Below are 15,000 nucleotides of genomic sequence, written 5' to 3'. Positions count from 1 at the left end.
TCTGCTGTGATATCGATTGTTCTTGCCACAGAACAGACTCATGAGATCTCTGTGGTCAGCCACCAAGTGACAATTAAAAGTGACAGATCACAAGACTTCCCATTCAGGCATGATTTGTCTTTACAGAGAAAGCTTCTGTTGATGAGAACACTGTGTGATAATGCCGTGCCTCTTTCAGGCAATGCTAGCGCTGCTTGCTTCAGACGCCTGCTGTAACAACAGAGCACAGCCCTGCCTTGAAAAAGACAAACCTTTCCACTTCGATCCAGTCTGCTTTTTAATTGCAACTCTTCTCTGACAGGTGGGTAGTTACACTGGCTGTAGCCAGCAAAATAATTCACTATGTAGCTCTCAGTTTTGAAAGAAACACATGTTATAGCAATCCTGTATTCATTGTAGAACATCTGGTCATGCTTTATTTTAAGAGACGTTGTTTTAGTTTATTAACTGTTAACAAACATTGTTAATTTTTAGCGAAGGGTTAGGGTTAGGGTTAGGGTTAGGGTTGGGGTTAGGGGTTAAGATTAGGGTTAGGGTTAGGGTTAGGGTTATTAAAAACCTGATTTAATTTGCTAAATATTACTACTGTTAAAAATTTGAACCGGTTTCAAGCATATGATCGATATTAACCGATGGACCTCTGGTCTGTGTCATTTACACAGGCTGCTACCAACTGAACGCTACTGGTGGAAACTGATCAATGCCCATTTTATTAGGGGTCTAAAACAGTTAATTCAGCTCTTGGCAGGACAGAATGGATTCAGTTGCAGATTGCGTTTGGGAATTCAGTTTCACTTTTTCCAAAGCTGTCACTTCATGTAAAACAAACTGCCCAGTTTATTCATGTTCAATAAAATAAAGAAAGCCAGGGATTCATAAAATTACTGTCCCATTAAAAAGCTGAAACGAGATTTATTTGCCGACCTCCAGAGCTTGGAAACGATGTTGTGTTTCTGTAAGGAGGATCCTCCCTCTAATCACATATGTAATCAAACTGTTCCTGTAAATATCTCCTTCGTCTACGCCTCCATGTCGTTTCCTTGTTTGGTCCTCCTCCTCCCCTGCCTCCACCTTTCAGCATGCCTTGTCCAGGGTGCCTCTTGCATGCCCGCTGGGTACATCTGTCATCAATCAACAACCATTACATCACAGTCAGCCAGCACATGGGGCAGGGGTCGTGGCCCCAGAGTGGCATGTGTCCTGCCACTGGCTATAACTGCTACAAATTTAAAATGATTGCATCACAGTCAGCCAGCACATGGGGCAGGGGATCGTGGCCCAGAGTGCTACTTATCCTGCCCGCTGGCTATAGCTGCCATTAATCAACAATCATTACATCACAGTTCAGCCAACACATGGGGAGGCTATAGAGCTCCAATGGACAAGGCCATGGGCCAAAATATATTACGCTCCTCGTGGGCATGGCCCTGTCGCATGCAATAAAGAATGGTTCAATTCAAATCTTGTGTGGATGTCTCCTTTCTGAACAGTCCGTGTCGGTGTGTGCGCGCTTGCTTGTTGTTGTTGATGTTGTTTTAAACGTCATCCCTGTCTCTGATTGACATGCACTGGCAGTGCGGATTGCTTTGGCATTGATTGAGAAAAGCATGGTAAGAACTGGACTGGGAATGCTGGTTTGGAAATTGCCAAATACTGTATTACTTTGTTGTTCAATCATTTTCACATGTGTTCTTTGTATAGTGTATGTGCAGTGCTAAACATTGGTGTTTGAGACACACAGGTGCAGCTGACATTGTTAATAAAGCAACAACAATTTAGTATAACAGGCTCTACAGGTCTGGTCAAAAGAACTTTAAGATTGAGACATAAAATGTCTAAATATTGAGCTTAAATATATATATATATATATATATATATATATATATATATATATATATATATATATATATATATATATATATATATATATATATATATTATTAATTTCTTAGCAGACGCCCTTATCCAGGGCAACTGTTACAAGATATTTTTTACATACAATTACCCATTTATACAGTTGGGTTTTTACTGGAGAAATCTAGGTAAAGTACCTTGCTCAAGGGTACAGCAGCAGTGTCCTCCACCTGGGATTGAACCCACGCCACTCTGGTCAAGAGTCCAGAGCTAACCACTACTCCACACTGCTATAAACATAATTTTGATATTTTATTTAACATCATGTAATCAAAGAAACTACAAAACCATAATAGTAGTACAGTATTTCATGTTTCCCAGACTTTGAAATGTCACATTTTTCCATAGTATATGGAAAACTACAAAGCGGTATGCAATTCAATACGTTTATGCAACATTATTCAGCAGGTTTCATTCGACTTTATGATGCAAAATGAGTTAGTTCTATAGGGTGAGGCAAAACTTTTGGCCATAGCCGTACTGTATTTATCATATGTGTTTGAGAATGATTCTGGGGATACAGGTGGTGTCTCTGTGTCGGTACACCTGTCTGTCTGGATGTCACATACTTGTTACATGTAACAAAACTCAGCACTCGATGAGCAGCAGAATGTGACCATGCCCTGTACAGGAAGCAGAAATACAATGTAATGATGGATCTCATGCAATCACAATGACTCAGATGAGAGAGAAGTGGCAGCATGCCAGCTCCATTCACATCAGTTTGAGGCGGTTTGGTCTGTTTGTATTAAAATGAATAGCATGCCCTAGCACGTCATTTTACACTGCATTAGGCACAGAGGGAGTTCTGCATTAAACATATTTGCTGCAATTTAGGAGAAGAAAAAAATGAAGGTCAAATACAATCAAACCCTCAAAGGATTGTCGATTTCCATTCTCCTGCCTTATATTAGCACAGGCAAACATTTTCACTGGTGCCCTGTTAAACTACATGGTGAAAACAAAATCATTCCAGTAAATCTTAACTAATATATATTGGAATCATTTCGTAGGTCTTAGATTTTCCTATATGAAAATCGCACAATTAGATTTTTTATTGATAATTTTTTGGAAGCTGTTTTATACTTATCGATCACTCCTTGCAGATACTTCAAGGCTACACTTCAACTTCGAGGGGTCGCATGAAGGAACTAACATTGAAAACACATCAGTCACAGGAAGAGCAGTGATTGGTGCTCAAATGCAAGCCAGTTAAAAAAAAATGCGTCATTGTAAAAAAAAAATAGAAATGTTCATAATAGTTTTTCCTACAAGGACTCAAACTCCCAGAATCAGCCCACGTGTGTCAGCTGTGTTCCTTCAACAGGAAGAGCAGCCTGGAAAAGAGAGACCTTCACCAGTTGTATTAATTATAAATACTATGAAAGAAATACCATTGAAAATTAAAAATTAAATACACCTTTAACATAATGTGTGCATCTTTCATATAGGAGAATATGAGATTCACGAAGTGATGGTAATACGTATTAGCTAAGCATTGGAATTATTTGTCAGCTCTGTGCACTTTAAGACAGTGAAAACCAAGAATCTCAAACCCATTTTCTTCCCTCTTATTAGTACAAGCAACACTCTCACTGGTCCCCCTTCAAAGGAGTGCTAATCAAAACTGCAAAATCCATTTCTTAACTTTTATGTGCTCTAGCAACTTGATCACTGCTGCTCTAAAACATAAAATCCATTTATGTTCTTCTTATTTGCAGCAGCAACATTATCGCTGACCCCTCTTTAAAGAGTTCTAACCAAAGCCCTAAAATTTACATTCTTACCTTTTATAACAGAAGCACCTTTATCACTGGTCACCCTTAAAAGAAGCGCTAATCAAGGATTTCAAATCAAATTACTGGTAATAAGAGGTAAGGATTGGTTGGCACTCTGAAAAAAGGGGATCAGTGATAATGTTGCTAGTGGTAATGATGGAAATTCATTGCAAAGCCATGGTCATCCTTTTAAATGAATCATTTCCACCATTCTCTTAGTATATTATTAAGGCTAGACCACTCCTAGAGTTACATAGCTGATACAGGAGGTGAATAAATGTTTTGTTCTTCAGACGCTGAAATATTCATCAGCACAGCTGTTGAGCATTCAGTGCAATCTGCTGGAGACAAGAGCTGAAGGGGAGAGCTGGGGAGGAAAGTGGAAACAGAGAGGGCTGGAGAGCTGGAGAGGAAAGTGGAAACAGAGAGGGCTGGAGAGCTGGAGAGGAAAGTGGAAACAGAGAGGGCTGGAGAGCTGGAGAGGAAAGTGGAAACAGAGAGGGCTGGAGAGGAAAGTGGAAACAGAGAGGGCTGGAGAGCTGGGGAGGAAAGTGGAAACAGAGAGGGCTGGAGAGCTGGAGAGGAAAGTGGAAACGGAGAGGGCTGGAGAGCTGGAGAGGAAAGTGGAAACGGAGAGGGCTGGAGAGCTGGAGAGGAAAGTGGAAACAGAGAGGGCTGGAGAGCTGGGGAGGAAAGTGGAAACAGAGAGGGCTGGAGAGCTGGAGAGGAAAGTGGAAACGGAGAGGGCTGGAGAGCTGGAGAGGAAAGTGGAAACGGAGAGGGCTGGAGAGCTGGAGAGGAAAGTGGAAACAGAGAGGGCTGGAGAGCTGGAGAGGAAAGTGGAAACAGAGAGGGCTGGAGAGCTGGAGAGGAAAGTGGAAACAGAGAGGGCTGGAGAGCTGGAGAGGAAAGTGGAAACGGAGAGGGCTGGAGAGCTGGAGAGGAAAGTGGAAACAGAGAGGGCTGGAGAGCTGGAGAGGAAAGTGGAAACAGAGAGGGCTGGAGAGCTGGAGAGGAAAGTGGAAACAGAGAGGGCTGGAGAGCTGGAGAGGAAAGTGGAAACAGAGAGGGCTGGAGAGCTGGAGAGGAAAGTGGAAACGGAGAGGGCTGGAGAGCTGGAGAGGAAAGTGGAAACAGAGAGGGCTGGAGAGCTGGAGAGGAAAGTGGAAACAGAGAGGGCTGGAGAGCTGGAGAGGAAAGTGGAAACAGAGAGGGCTGGAGAGCTGGAGAGGAAAGTGGAAACGGTGAGGGCTGGAGAGCTGGGGAGGAAAGTGGAAACGGAGATGGCTGGAGAGCTGGAGAGGAAAGTGGAAACGGTGAGGGCTGGAGAGCTGGAGAGGAAAGTGGAAACAGAGAGGGCTGGAGAGCTGGGGAGGAAAGTGGAAACAGAGAGGGCTGGAGAGCTGGAGAGGAAAGTGGAAACAGAGAGGGCTGGAGAGCTGGAGAGGAAAGTGGAAACGGAGAGGGCTGGAGAGCTGGAGAGGAAAGTGGAAACAGAGAGGGCTGGAGAGCTGGAGAGGAAAGTGGAAACAGAGAGGGCTGGAGAGCTGGAGAGGAAAGTGGAAACGGTGAGGGCTGGAGAGCTGGAGAGGAAAGTGGAAACAGAGAGGGCTGGAGAGCTGGAGAGGAAAGTGGAAACGGAGAGGGCTGGAGAGGAAAGTGGAAACGGAGAGGGCTGGAGAGCTGGAGAGGAAAGTGGAAACGGAGAGGGCTGGAGAGCTGGAGAGGAAAGTGGAAACAGAGAGGGCTGGAGAGCTGGAGAGGAAAGTGGAAACAGAGAGGGCTGGAGAGCTGGAGAGGAAAGTGGAAACGGTGAGGGCTGGAGAGGAAAGTGGAAACAGAGAGGGCTGGAGAGGAAAGTGGAAACAGAGAGGGCTGGAGAGCTGGAGAGGAAAGTGGAAACAGAGAGGGCTGGAGAGCTGGAGAGGAAAGTGGAAACAGAGAGGGCTGGAGAGCTGGAGAGGAAAGTGGAAACAGAGAGGGCTGGAGAGCTGGAGAGGAAAGTGGAAACAGAGAGGGCTGGAGAGCTGGGGAGGAAAGTGGAAACGGAGAGGGCTGGAGAGCTGGAGAGGAAAGTGGAAACAGAGAGGGCTGGAGAGCTGGAGAGGAAAGTGGAAACAGAGAGGGCTGGAGAGCTGGGGAGGAAAGTGGAAACAGAGAGGGCTGGAGAGCTGGAGAGGAAAGTGGAAACAGAGAGGGCTGGAGAGCTGGGGAGGAAAGTGGAAACGGAGAGGGCTGGAGAGCTGGGGAGGAAAGTGGAAACAGAGAGGGCTGGAGAGCTGGAGAGGAAAGTGGAAACAGAGAGGGCTGGAGAGCTGGAGAGGAAAGTGGAAACGGAGAGGGCTGGAGAGCTGGAGAGGAAAGTGGAAACAGAGAGGGCTGGAGAGCTGGAGAGGAAAGTGGAAACAGAGAGGGCTGGAGAGCTGGGGAGGAAAGTGGAAACGGAGAGGGCTGGAGAGCTGGAGAGGAAAGTGGAAACAGAGAGGGCTGGAGAGCTGGAGAGGAAAGTGGAAACAGAGAGGGCTGGAGAGCTGGGGAGGAAAGTGGAAACGGAGAGGGCTGGAGAGCTGGAGAGGAAAGTGGAAACGGAGAGGGCTGGAGAGCTGGGGAGGAAAGTGGAAACGGAGAGGGCTGGAGAGCTGGAGAGGAAAGTGGAAACGGAGAGGGCTGGAGAGGAAAGTGGAAACAGAGAGGGCTGGAGAGCTGGAGAGGAAAGTGGAAACAGAGAGGGCTGGAGAGCTGGAGAGGAAAGTGGAAACAGAGAGGGCTGGAGAGCTGGAGAGGAAAGTGGAAACGGTGAGGGCTGGAGAGCTGGGGAGGAAAGTGGAAACGGAGATGGCTGGAGAGCTGGAGAGGAAAGACAGACAGACAGACAGACAGACAGACAGACAGACAGACAGACACCAATTGCAACCACTTCATTGTAGAAGGTAAAGGGCATTCAAAACATGTCACTCACAGCTACTAAAAATAAAATAACAGCTGCCAAGACTGCAAACGTTTTTACAGGTTCACATGCCTGTGAAAGTACTGCCCTGTCTATACATACATTGAGCGTGAAGCATCTCAAATCTCCCATAACAGGAACACAGTGATCAAGTGAAGGCTGGAAGAGCGACAAGCACAATAAAAACGACACTGAATACTGCCTGAATAATACTGTAGAGAAGTTCAGATGCCCTTGGAAAATATATTATAGCACACGTATTGCTTGATAACTTATAAACTAATAATCACATCCAATAAAAGGGACTGAGAACCATGCAATAAAACCCTGACTAGCTCACAATGACGATTCTTTCAAAATTATTTTTTATAGTGAAAATGAAAATAGTATTGCTCAGGTATATACGTTGTTATTTGTATGACTGGTATGCTTCAGCACTTTCCTCTTTAGGGCACCTTCCATGCCATTTTCTTTCTCCTCAACTCAATCCATGAGAACCATTGAATTGATGACAACGAATCATACCAGCTTTCTATAAAATACACCAATTCAATTAATGTCCAATTATACTGGTGAAAGCTAATTCCAATAGAGTATGTATCTAATTTGTTACATTATCTATGGCATACTTGCATCTGTCAATTGATTTCCACTCCACTTAAAATACAAATAATCCCATTCAATCTTACCTAACATATATTGCCATCATTTTTCTTATAGAAACGCACACATTATGGTAAAGGTGAATTCGATTTTTTAATGGTAATTTATTTGAAGTGGTTAGTGAAGAATATTTTTAATAATAAAATGTGCATGTCTGTAGATTTGAAGACAATTCATTTAGAATTCGGTTCATAATTCAGTTCAATCCCACAAGAACTCCCATGTGTCGCAAATGTGTAGTTTCGAAAGAATAGCAAACATGTATTCTCATTCTAAAACATGATATCTGGTTCTACTCTCAGTTTCCGTGACGTACTCTTAGGAAAACATTTGCACTTCCTAGATCATTTCACCTCATTGGTCATGTTCCTGGCTGCGCGCATGTCAGTCAATAGGGGAAGCAGCTGATTGGTTAATGACAGGAAAGAAGGCGTCAAAGGGGGAGGGACCCTCCAGCTGATCATGGGAGTGGAATTCTATCTGAAAGCATGGCTGTTTAAAGCAGTGTAATATATCATGTTTTAACATCTTTCAAAACAGCACATTGATGTGACGAATGGAAGTACACAGCAGCTAGACTGATGGAGTTATTTTGTTCGCTGCAATCACAGTGTGAGGATCAGGGAGATTTACTGCAGACTTTCATCTCTCCAAAGTTTCCAGGAATAGCAGATCCACCCATGAGGACTTGCCTATGCCAGTGAATGAGGAATGCATCGCTTATTATAAACAGACCCAGACAAGCTTATACTGCTGCCCGCACTGGAACTTGGACTGACCTTCGTGTGGCAGTTTCAAGAGAACAGAAAACAGGACAAATGGGGGCGAGAGATCAAGCTGTCCTACCCTCTACCCTGTTTGAAAGCAAATTGCTTTTTCATAGTGAATTTGCACAGCTTTTCTGTGATGAAACGTAGGTGAGCGGATTTGAATGGGATGTGAAATCCATTTTATTGCTAGGCATTCTGCGTGTCATTTAAAACAAACTCTACTTACAAAAACATTCACAGAGACCAAATATTTTAAGATGGAAGTATTTCAATTTTGACTTAGATGAGGATAGCTTAATCGAGGAATTTCAAAAAGGCTTTACAAAACAGCTAGTGTGAAGACTATACTTCTGTACACCCAGATGTCTGAAGCAATAGATTAGAGCACAGTACCTTCAAATGAGTTTGGGAAGCTGCAGTACATTCTCATTGAAATCTTATTTACAGCAAATCGAAACACTGATGGCATAAACAAGCTATGTCCTGAGAAACCCTTGAATGCGGTATTTGTGTGAGGCATGGTGTGTGATGGAAGTGTGAGAAACTCACCCAAAGGCTTGTTACATGACAGAACATATCAACAGCTGTGATACACAAACACCAGCTTTCAACATCTCAAACGTTTCTTCTTCAAGTGGAAATCATGCAAACAGAATTTTGACTATGCTAATACCATTGTAAAAGTGTAATAAATCTCAGTGAAAGCATGACCAAGCATAGGCGAGCACTGTAAAGCACAGAGAGGTCTGGTAAAGCATAGGCGAGCATTGTAAAGCACAGAGAGGTGTGGTAAAGCATAGGGAAGCATTGTAAAGCACAGAGAGGTCTGGTAAAGCATAGGGAAGCATTGTAAAGCACAGAGAGGTGTGGTAAAGCATAGGGAAGCATTGTAAAGCACAGAGAGGTGTGGAAAAGCATAGGGAAGCAATGTAAAGCACAGAGAGGTATGGTAAAGCATAGGGAAGCAATGTAAAGCACAGAGAGGTGTGGTAAAGCATAGGGAAGCATTGTAAAGCACAGAGAGGTATGGTAAAGCATAGGCAAGCAATGTAAAGCACAGAGAGGTATGGTAAAGCATAGGGAAGCATTGTAAAGCACAGAGAGGTCTGGTAAAGACATGTCAAACCAATATGGTAAGAGCAAAATTACAGTGCAAATTTACCATGGTTTTTTGAAGGGTAAATTTGGGTCATCATTCTACATTGTTAAAGCGTTCTACAAACACACCGCATCACATTGTTACTATAATCTAAGCACTGCAGTGATATCATACATTGAGATGACTGATTCAGGGCATGCTTTAGTTATATAATATCAGACAGAACCTGATTGGCTGTCTGAATGAATGCCATACTTAAAAACTAAGGAGCTTTCAAGTTTCAAATATGTGTATACTTTGCTGTTATCTATGTATGATCACTCATTGGGAGTGTTTCTCATTGCAGGTAATATTGTGTTTAGTTTTTGACATGCTACGTGTCAAGGTGGCCTGAGTTCTGGAGCACTTCCAGTTCCCTGATTTCAGTATAGACACATGCAGCACAGGCTAGATCTGCAACGTAACTATATAGGTGTAAGAGACATCGCCATCTAGTGTAGATATCTACCTGGATTGATAATGCCTCCATCCCCTGTGCTAGAACTGAGGAGCATGACAGAGACCATGGCCACCACAATCCCCTGGTCTCAATCTGATTGTTGCTTATAAAATAATTCCATAACTCTTTGCGATATAGGAAACATTGATTTTTGTTTGAAAACATGGTATATGGTACTACGTTTCATTAAAGAAATTTCCGTTTGCAAGCCGTGCTTTCGGTTTGTGTTGCACTTCCTTTGTCACCTGGAAAGTGAAATGAACCCTTGCAATGGCTTCTGTCCTGTCATCAACCAATCAGCTGCGTCCCCTATTGACTGACATGCTTTCAGCAAGTAACCCAGACATCACTCCTGAGGTGAAATGCCAGATATCCTTAAAATGAGACATAGAAATTGATAACTTTCTCTTAGCTCAAGTAGGATGCTGTGTGGTCCAGTGGTTAAAGAAAAGGGCTTGTAACCAGGAGGTCCCCGGTTCAAATCTCACCTCAGCCCTTGACTCGTTGTGAGACCCTGATCAAGTCACTTAATCTCCTTGTGCTCCTTCTTTCAGGTAAGATGTAGTTGTAAGTGACTCTGCAGCTGATGCATAGTTCACACACCCTAGTATCTGTAAGTCACCTTGGATAAAGGAGTCTGCTAAATAAACAAATAGTATTTGATATGTTTTAATTGAAAATGCATTTGAGACCTGTGTAATGGATGTGTTAAACCGATTAATGGGATTCCCCAATGCCACATTATGAAAAGATTGTGCTAGGAGGTCCTAATAAATTGTCCAGCCATGTTATTATCGGTAGCTCTGTTCTGAATGTGAGAATGTGGGCTTGTTCTCTGAAGGTCACTGTGCAGTAAAGAGTAATCAAGGCCACTCATTGCCAGAGAGAAGGCTGCTCCTGAGACTCATTCAAGTGCCTCGAAATAAATAAAAGGGTGGGATCCTGTATGTGCTGTGAGTTAATTCCCACGCAATCTTCCCTGCCATTGAAGTTGAAATATAAACACATTTTAAAGGACTAAATGGCACTACAAGGTAACACATTTATAACAAAACGCTGAAAAAAAACCCACTTAGCTCAGATTTAATTTAGGTTTGATAGGAAATTTAATGAATCCATTCGTTTCCCTTGTCATGCATTTCTATTCACAATGTAGGGCTCACAGCGTGGATTTCCATTTGAAAAAGCTGCTGTTTCTGAGACACTTTCTTGGTCATTTTGCCATGGTGGGCATATCAGTCATTAGGGGAAGCAGTTACAGCATTAAGTTATAATAATGTGTCTTATGCTGGCATTGCCTGCTGTGTACTGTTCTGTACCCAGGGCAATGCTGGCAGGACCACACTATATAACACTATAAAACCCTGTATAGAACTACAGCAGCTACCCAGCATGGTGTCTGTATAAAGCTGTATTCTAGTGCGGTGGTCTTGCCTGCTGAGTGCTGAGCAGAGCCTCGCTGTTCTGTCCTGGAAATACAAGGTTAGCTGCTTGGTTAGCAGGTTGAAATGTCCTCTTCTTAGAGATATCTAGCGAAAACTCTAATCTAGGCTGGCCATAAACCAGCATTCGGTATAATTCAGCATTACTTTGGGGGTCCTGACCAAATCCCTATTGAAATGAATGAAACCCTCTGTTCTGGAAGCCGGTATTATTTATAAATCCTGTCTGCCTAAAATCAATGTTAATCGGATTGTGCAGTCTGGACCAAGTGATGGGATTTATTAATAATAATAATAATAATAATAATAATAATAATAATAATAATAATAATAATAATAATAATAATAATAATGAACTACACCCCCCTCCCCCCCGCTGGTATGGTAAATCTACAGTATAAACCTTGTTTACAGCACAGAAAAAGTCCATTTAAAACAACACAGTCCTTGAATTACAGTGTATACCTCAGTACTTCTACTGTAATAGAGTTTTTCCAAGTGTTCAAATAGTTTGTCATTGATACCTATTCTTCAGGTACAGCATTAGATTTTTCAATACCTTTGTAATCCAGCACACTGCATAATCCGGCACAATTTTTCCATTCCCATTGATGCCAGATTAGACAGGTTATATGTAATCCAGGCTAGATCAGCCACAGTGTATAACAGTTAAGCGCCGTGCCATCTAATGTCACTTTAGAACAAGCGTCCTTTCGTTTTTCTTGCTGTTGTGTACTAGATGGTGCTAGTCTCTTAAAGATAGCTGATCTCGCCTGTGTTACATACTGTATATATCTAGTTAACAAGAACTGAAAAGCACCTTTCAAAAATAATATACAATAAAATATTTGAGTAATTGCTGTAAGAACCACTGGAAATGATTACCAACATCATTAAACAGTAAGGGGACCACGCAATGAAATCATAGAGACAATTTGTTTTTATAGACAACAATATAAACTATCTGTACACAAAGCTGTGAACCCTAAAAACATGGATAAACCAATAATAAGTGAATATGTTAATATATACCATAAAAGACAGGGTCAACTGGACATAGTATATTATTATTATTATTATTATTATTATTATTATTTATTAGCAGATGCCCTTATCCAGGGCGACTTACAATTGTTACAAGACATCACATTATTTTTACATACAATTACCCATTTATACAGTTGGGTTTTTACTGGAGCAATCTAGGTAAAGTACCTTGCTCAAGGGTACAGCAGCAGTGTCCCCCACCTGGGATTGAACCCACGACCCTCTGGTCAAGAGTCCAGAGCCCTAATCACTACTCCACACTGCTGTCAACTGGACATATTAACTAAGACAGGGTCAACTGGACATATTAACTTATATAAGCGACAGGGTAACCTGCACATATTAACTAAAGGAAGGTCAGCTGTACATATAAACTCATATATCAGACAGGGTCAAGTGTACAAATCAATTGAGATGAGAAATGGTCAGCTTTGCATATTAACTGATATAAGAAACAGGGTGAACTGAACATATTACCCGATGGAAGAGACTGGGCCAGCTGCACTGCATACAGGCTGTATTTCAGTGTGGAGTAGTGGTTAGGGCTCTGGACTCTGGACCGGAAGGTCGTGGGTTCAATCCCAGGTGGGGGACACTGCTGCTGTGCCCTTGAGCAAGGTACTTTACCTAGATTGCTCCAGTAAAAGCCCAACTGTATAAATGGGTAATTGTATGTAAAAATAATGTGATATCTTGTATCAATTGTAAGTCGCCCTGGATAAGGGCGTCTGCTAATAAATAAATAATAATAATAATAATAATTTCGGATTGTAGGGAAGGTGGGTTTGATTTTTCTTACCTGGTCTTTTCTCTATCCTCCCTCTTCTTCCACCACACAGCCTCACTTTGGAGATGAGAATGAGAATCTGTTTCTGGCACAGAGACTTTTTGGTTCGAGAGCACGCTTTCCTCTTCGTGGCGATGGGTCTGTTTGCCGGAGCGTCTTTGACCTCACGCTTCTGCCGAATGAGGGAGCTCGCTAATGCCGCCATGTTTGGAACCAATCGCTTCTACGCCCCCTAACCCATCAAAAAACGAAATTCCAAAATGGTGCCGAAAATACAGCAGGCGTTTGCGTTTTGAAATAACTTAACACACTCACAAAAAAAATATTTCAAAATATTCAGAGATAGCCACAATCCTTCAATCCTACAGTGGTTTATATCCTACAAGAAAAGCAGGTTTCGGGATCGCACACACCCCAGCAATACTGACTTCTCTACCAGCTGATAAGTTCACACAACAGGAGAAAGAAATATCAAAAAGGTATTACTTTCAAACTGGTTCTAATCAAGTTGACCACAATGAAAAAAAAATAACAGTCAGTTAATAATCCAATATTAAAGCAATATGGAAAATTCCCCGCTCTGCATAATCAAATTAAAGATTAAATAGCATTCGTGTAGAGGTGACCCCCAAATATTGTCTTAGTTCCATCGTGAAATATCGAGGAAAAGAAATAAGAGATTAGAAAACGAGGGCTTCCATCACCTTGCTGTCCTTCAAGCTCTGCGATGTATTTCGCACTGTGTTGCTTCCTCTGCTATCCCAGCGTGTGTCTCTCCTTGTCTGAAGCGTGTACTGTATCTACAGTGGATTTAAATCCAGCTGGCTTCTGGGGGAGCTGTCACTTGGCATTGCTATTCCCTTAGTGAGCAGAAGCAGAGAGGCTGTGTGTCTATCACACAACTGACAATCAGAGAGGGCTTTACCAATAGCATGCCTCTCTCTCTCTCTCTCGCTCTCTCTCTCTCTCTCTCTCTCTCTCTCTGTCATACCCCCTCTCTCTATCTCTCTCCTTCTCCCTCTCCCTCTGACCCCTCTCTCTTTCTATCCCTCTCAGCCCTCTCTCTCTCTTTCTATCCCTCTCTCACCCCTCCTCTCTCTCTCTCTCTCTCTCTCTGTCATACCCCCTCTCTATCTCTCTCTCTCTCCCTCTGACCCCTCTCTCTCTTTCTATCCCTCTCTCACCCCTCCTCTCTCTCTCTCTCTCTCTCTCTCTCTCTCTCTCTCTCTCTCTCTGTCATACCCCCTCTCTATCTCTCTCCCTCTGACCCCTCTCTCTCATTCTATCCCTCTCTCACCCCTCCTCTCTCTCTCTCTCTCTCTCTCTCTCTCTGTGTCGTTTGAAAAATGAAGCTCTATTGACATGTTTAAGTTTTAACAACAAAATCATTTATATTTTTTGTGGTCAAAAAAAAGAATCAGACTTTAACAACATCCTATAAATCTTACTAATGCATATTGCCATCATTCCATAGGTCTCAGATTTTCCTATATGGAAAAAAGCAGACATTTAATTTATTTATAGAATGCTCCTTGCAGTCACTTCAGCTTTGAGAGGTGGCATGAACGAGCTAACATTGGCTAAGTTTACAATGACTTTAGCACGCAGAAGGGGTTAGCAATTCTCAGTGGTTCGTACTCCTCAGATAGTGTTTTTTTATTTTTGTGAAGGTGTTTCTCTTCTTTCACCAGGGTTCGGGAGCTGCTCTTCAGTTCTGCAGGTCTGGACAAAAGTTTTGCATCCCTCTACAGAATGAACTCATTCTGCTTCATAAAGTCGAATGGAAGCTGCTGAATAATGTTACGTTAACATATTGCATTACATATCGCTTTGTAATTTTCCATATACTTAACAAAAAACTGACGACAATTTAAAAAAAATGTGACATTTCGAAATCTAACATGAACTGTACTACTATTATGGCTTCCGGTAGACTTTTTGCGAGATCATTTTGCAGTTTCTTTATGTTAAATAAAATATCTCAATTATGTTCATATAGTTATTTTTATTTTTAAATGATGTCTCAATCCTAAAATTCTAGGTGATGTCAAACT

General features: G+C 42.4%; 1 protein-coding gene across 1 annotated transcript in view; it reads right to left on the bottom strand.

Annotated features, from left to right (window-relative positions):
* The window catches only part of LOC117967649 (fibroblast growth factor 11-like), a 52,669-nt gene extending 38,726 nt beyond the window's left edge, over positions 1-13,943 (bottom strand). The window contains exon 1 of the mRNA XM_059015527.1: positions 12,959-13,943. Within this exon, the coding sequence (XP_058871510.1) occupies positions 12,959-13,151 (193 nt within the window). The 5' untranslated portion in view covers positions 13,152-13,943. The remainder of the gene's footprint in view (positions 1-12,958) is intronic.
* Between the last annotated feature and the right edge of the window lie 1,057 nt (positions 13,944-15,000).

The sequence above is a fragment of the Acipenser ruthenus genome, chromosome 50 (genome assembly GCF_902713425.1).
Source record: "Acipenser ruthenus chromosome 50, fAciRut3.2 maternal haplotype, whole genome shotgun sequence".
NCBI lineage: Eukaryota > Metazoa > Chordata > Actinopteri > Acipenseriformes > Acipenseridae > Acipenser > Acipenser ruthenus.
This window is presented reverse-complemented; position numbering and strand designations above follow the sequence as displayed.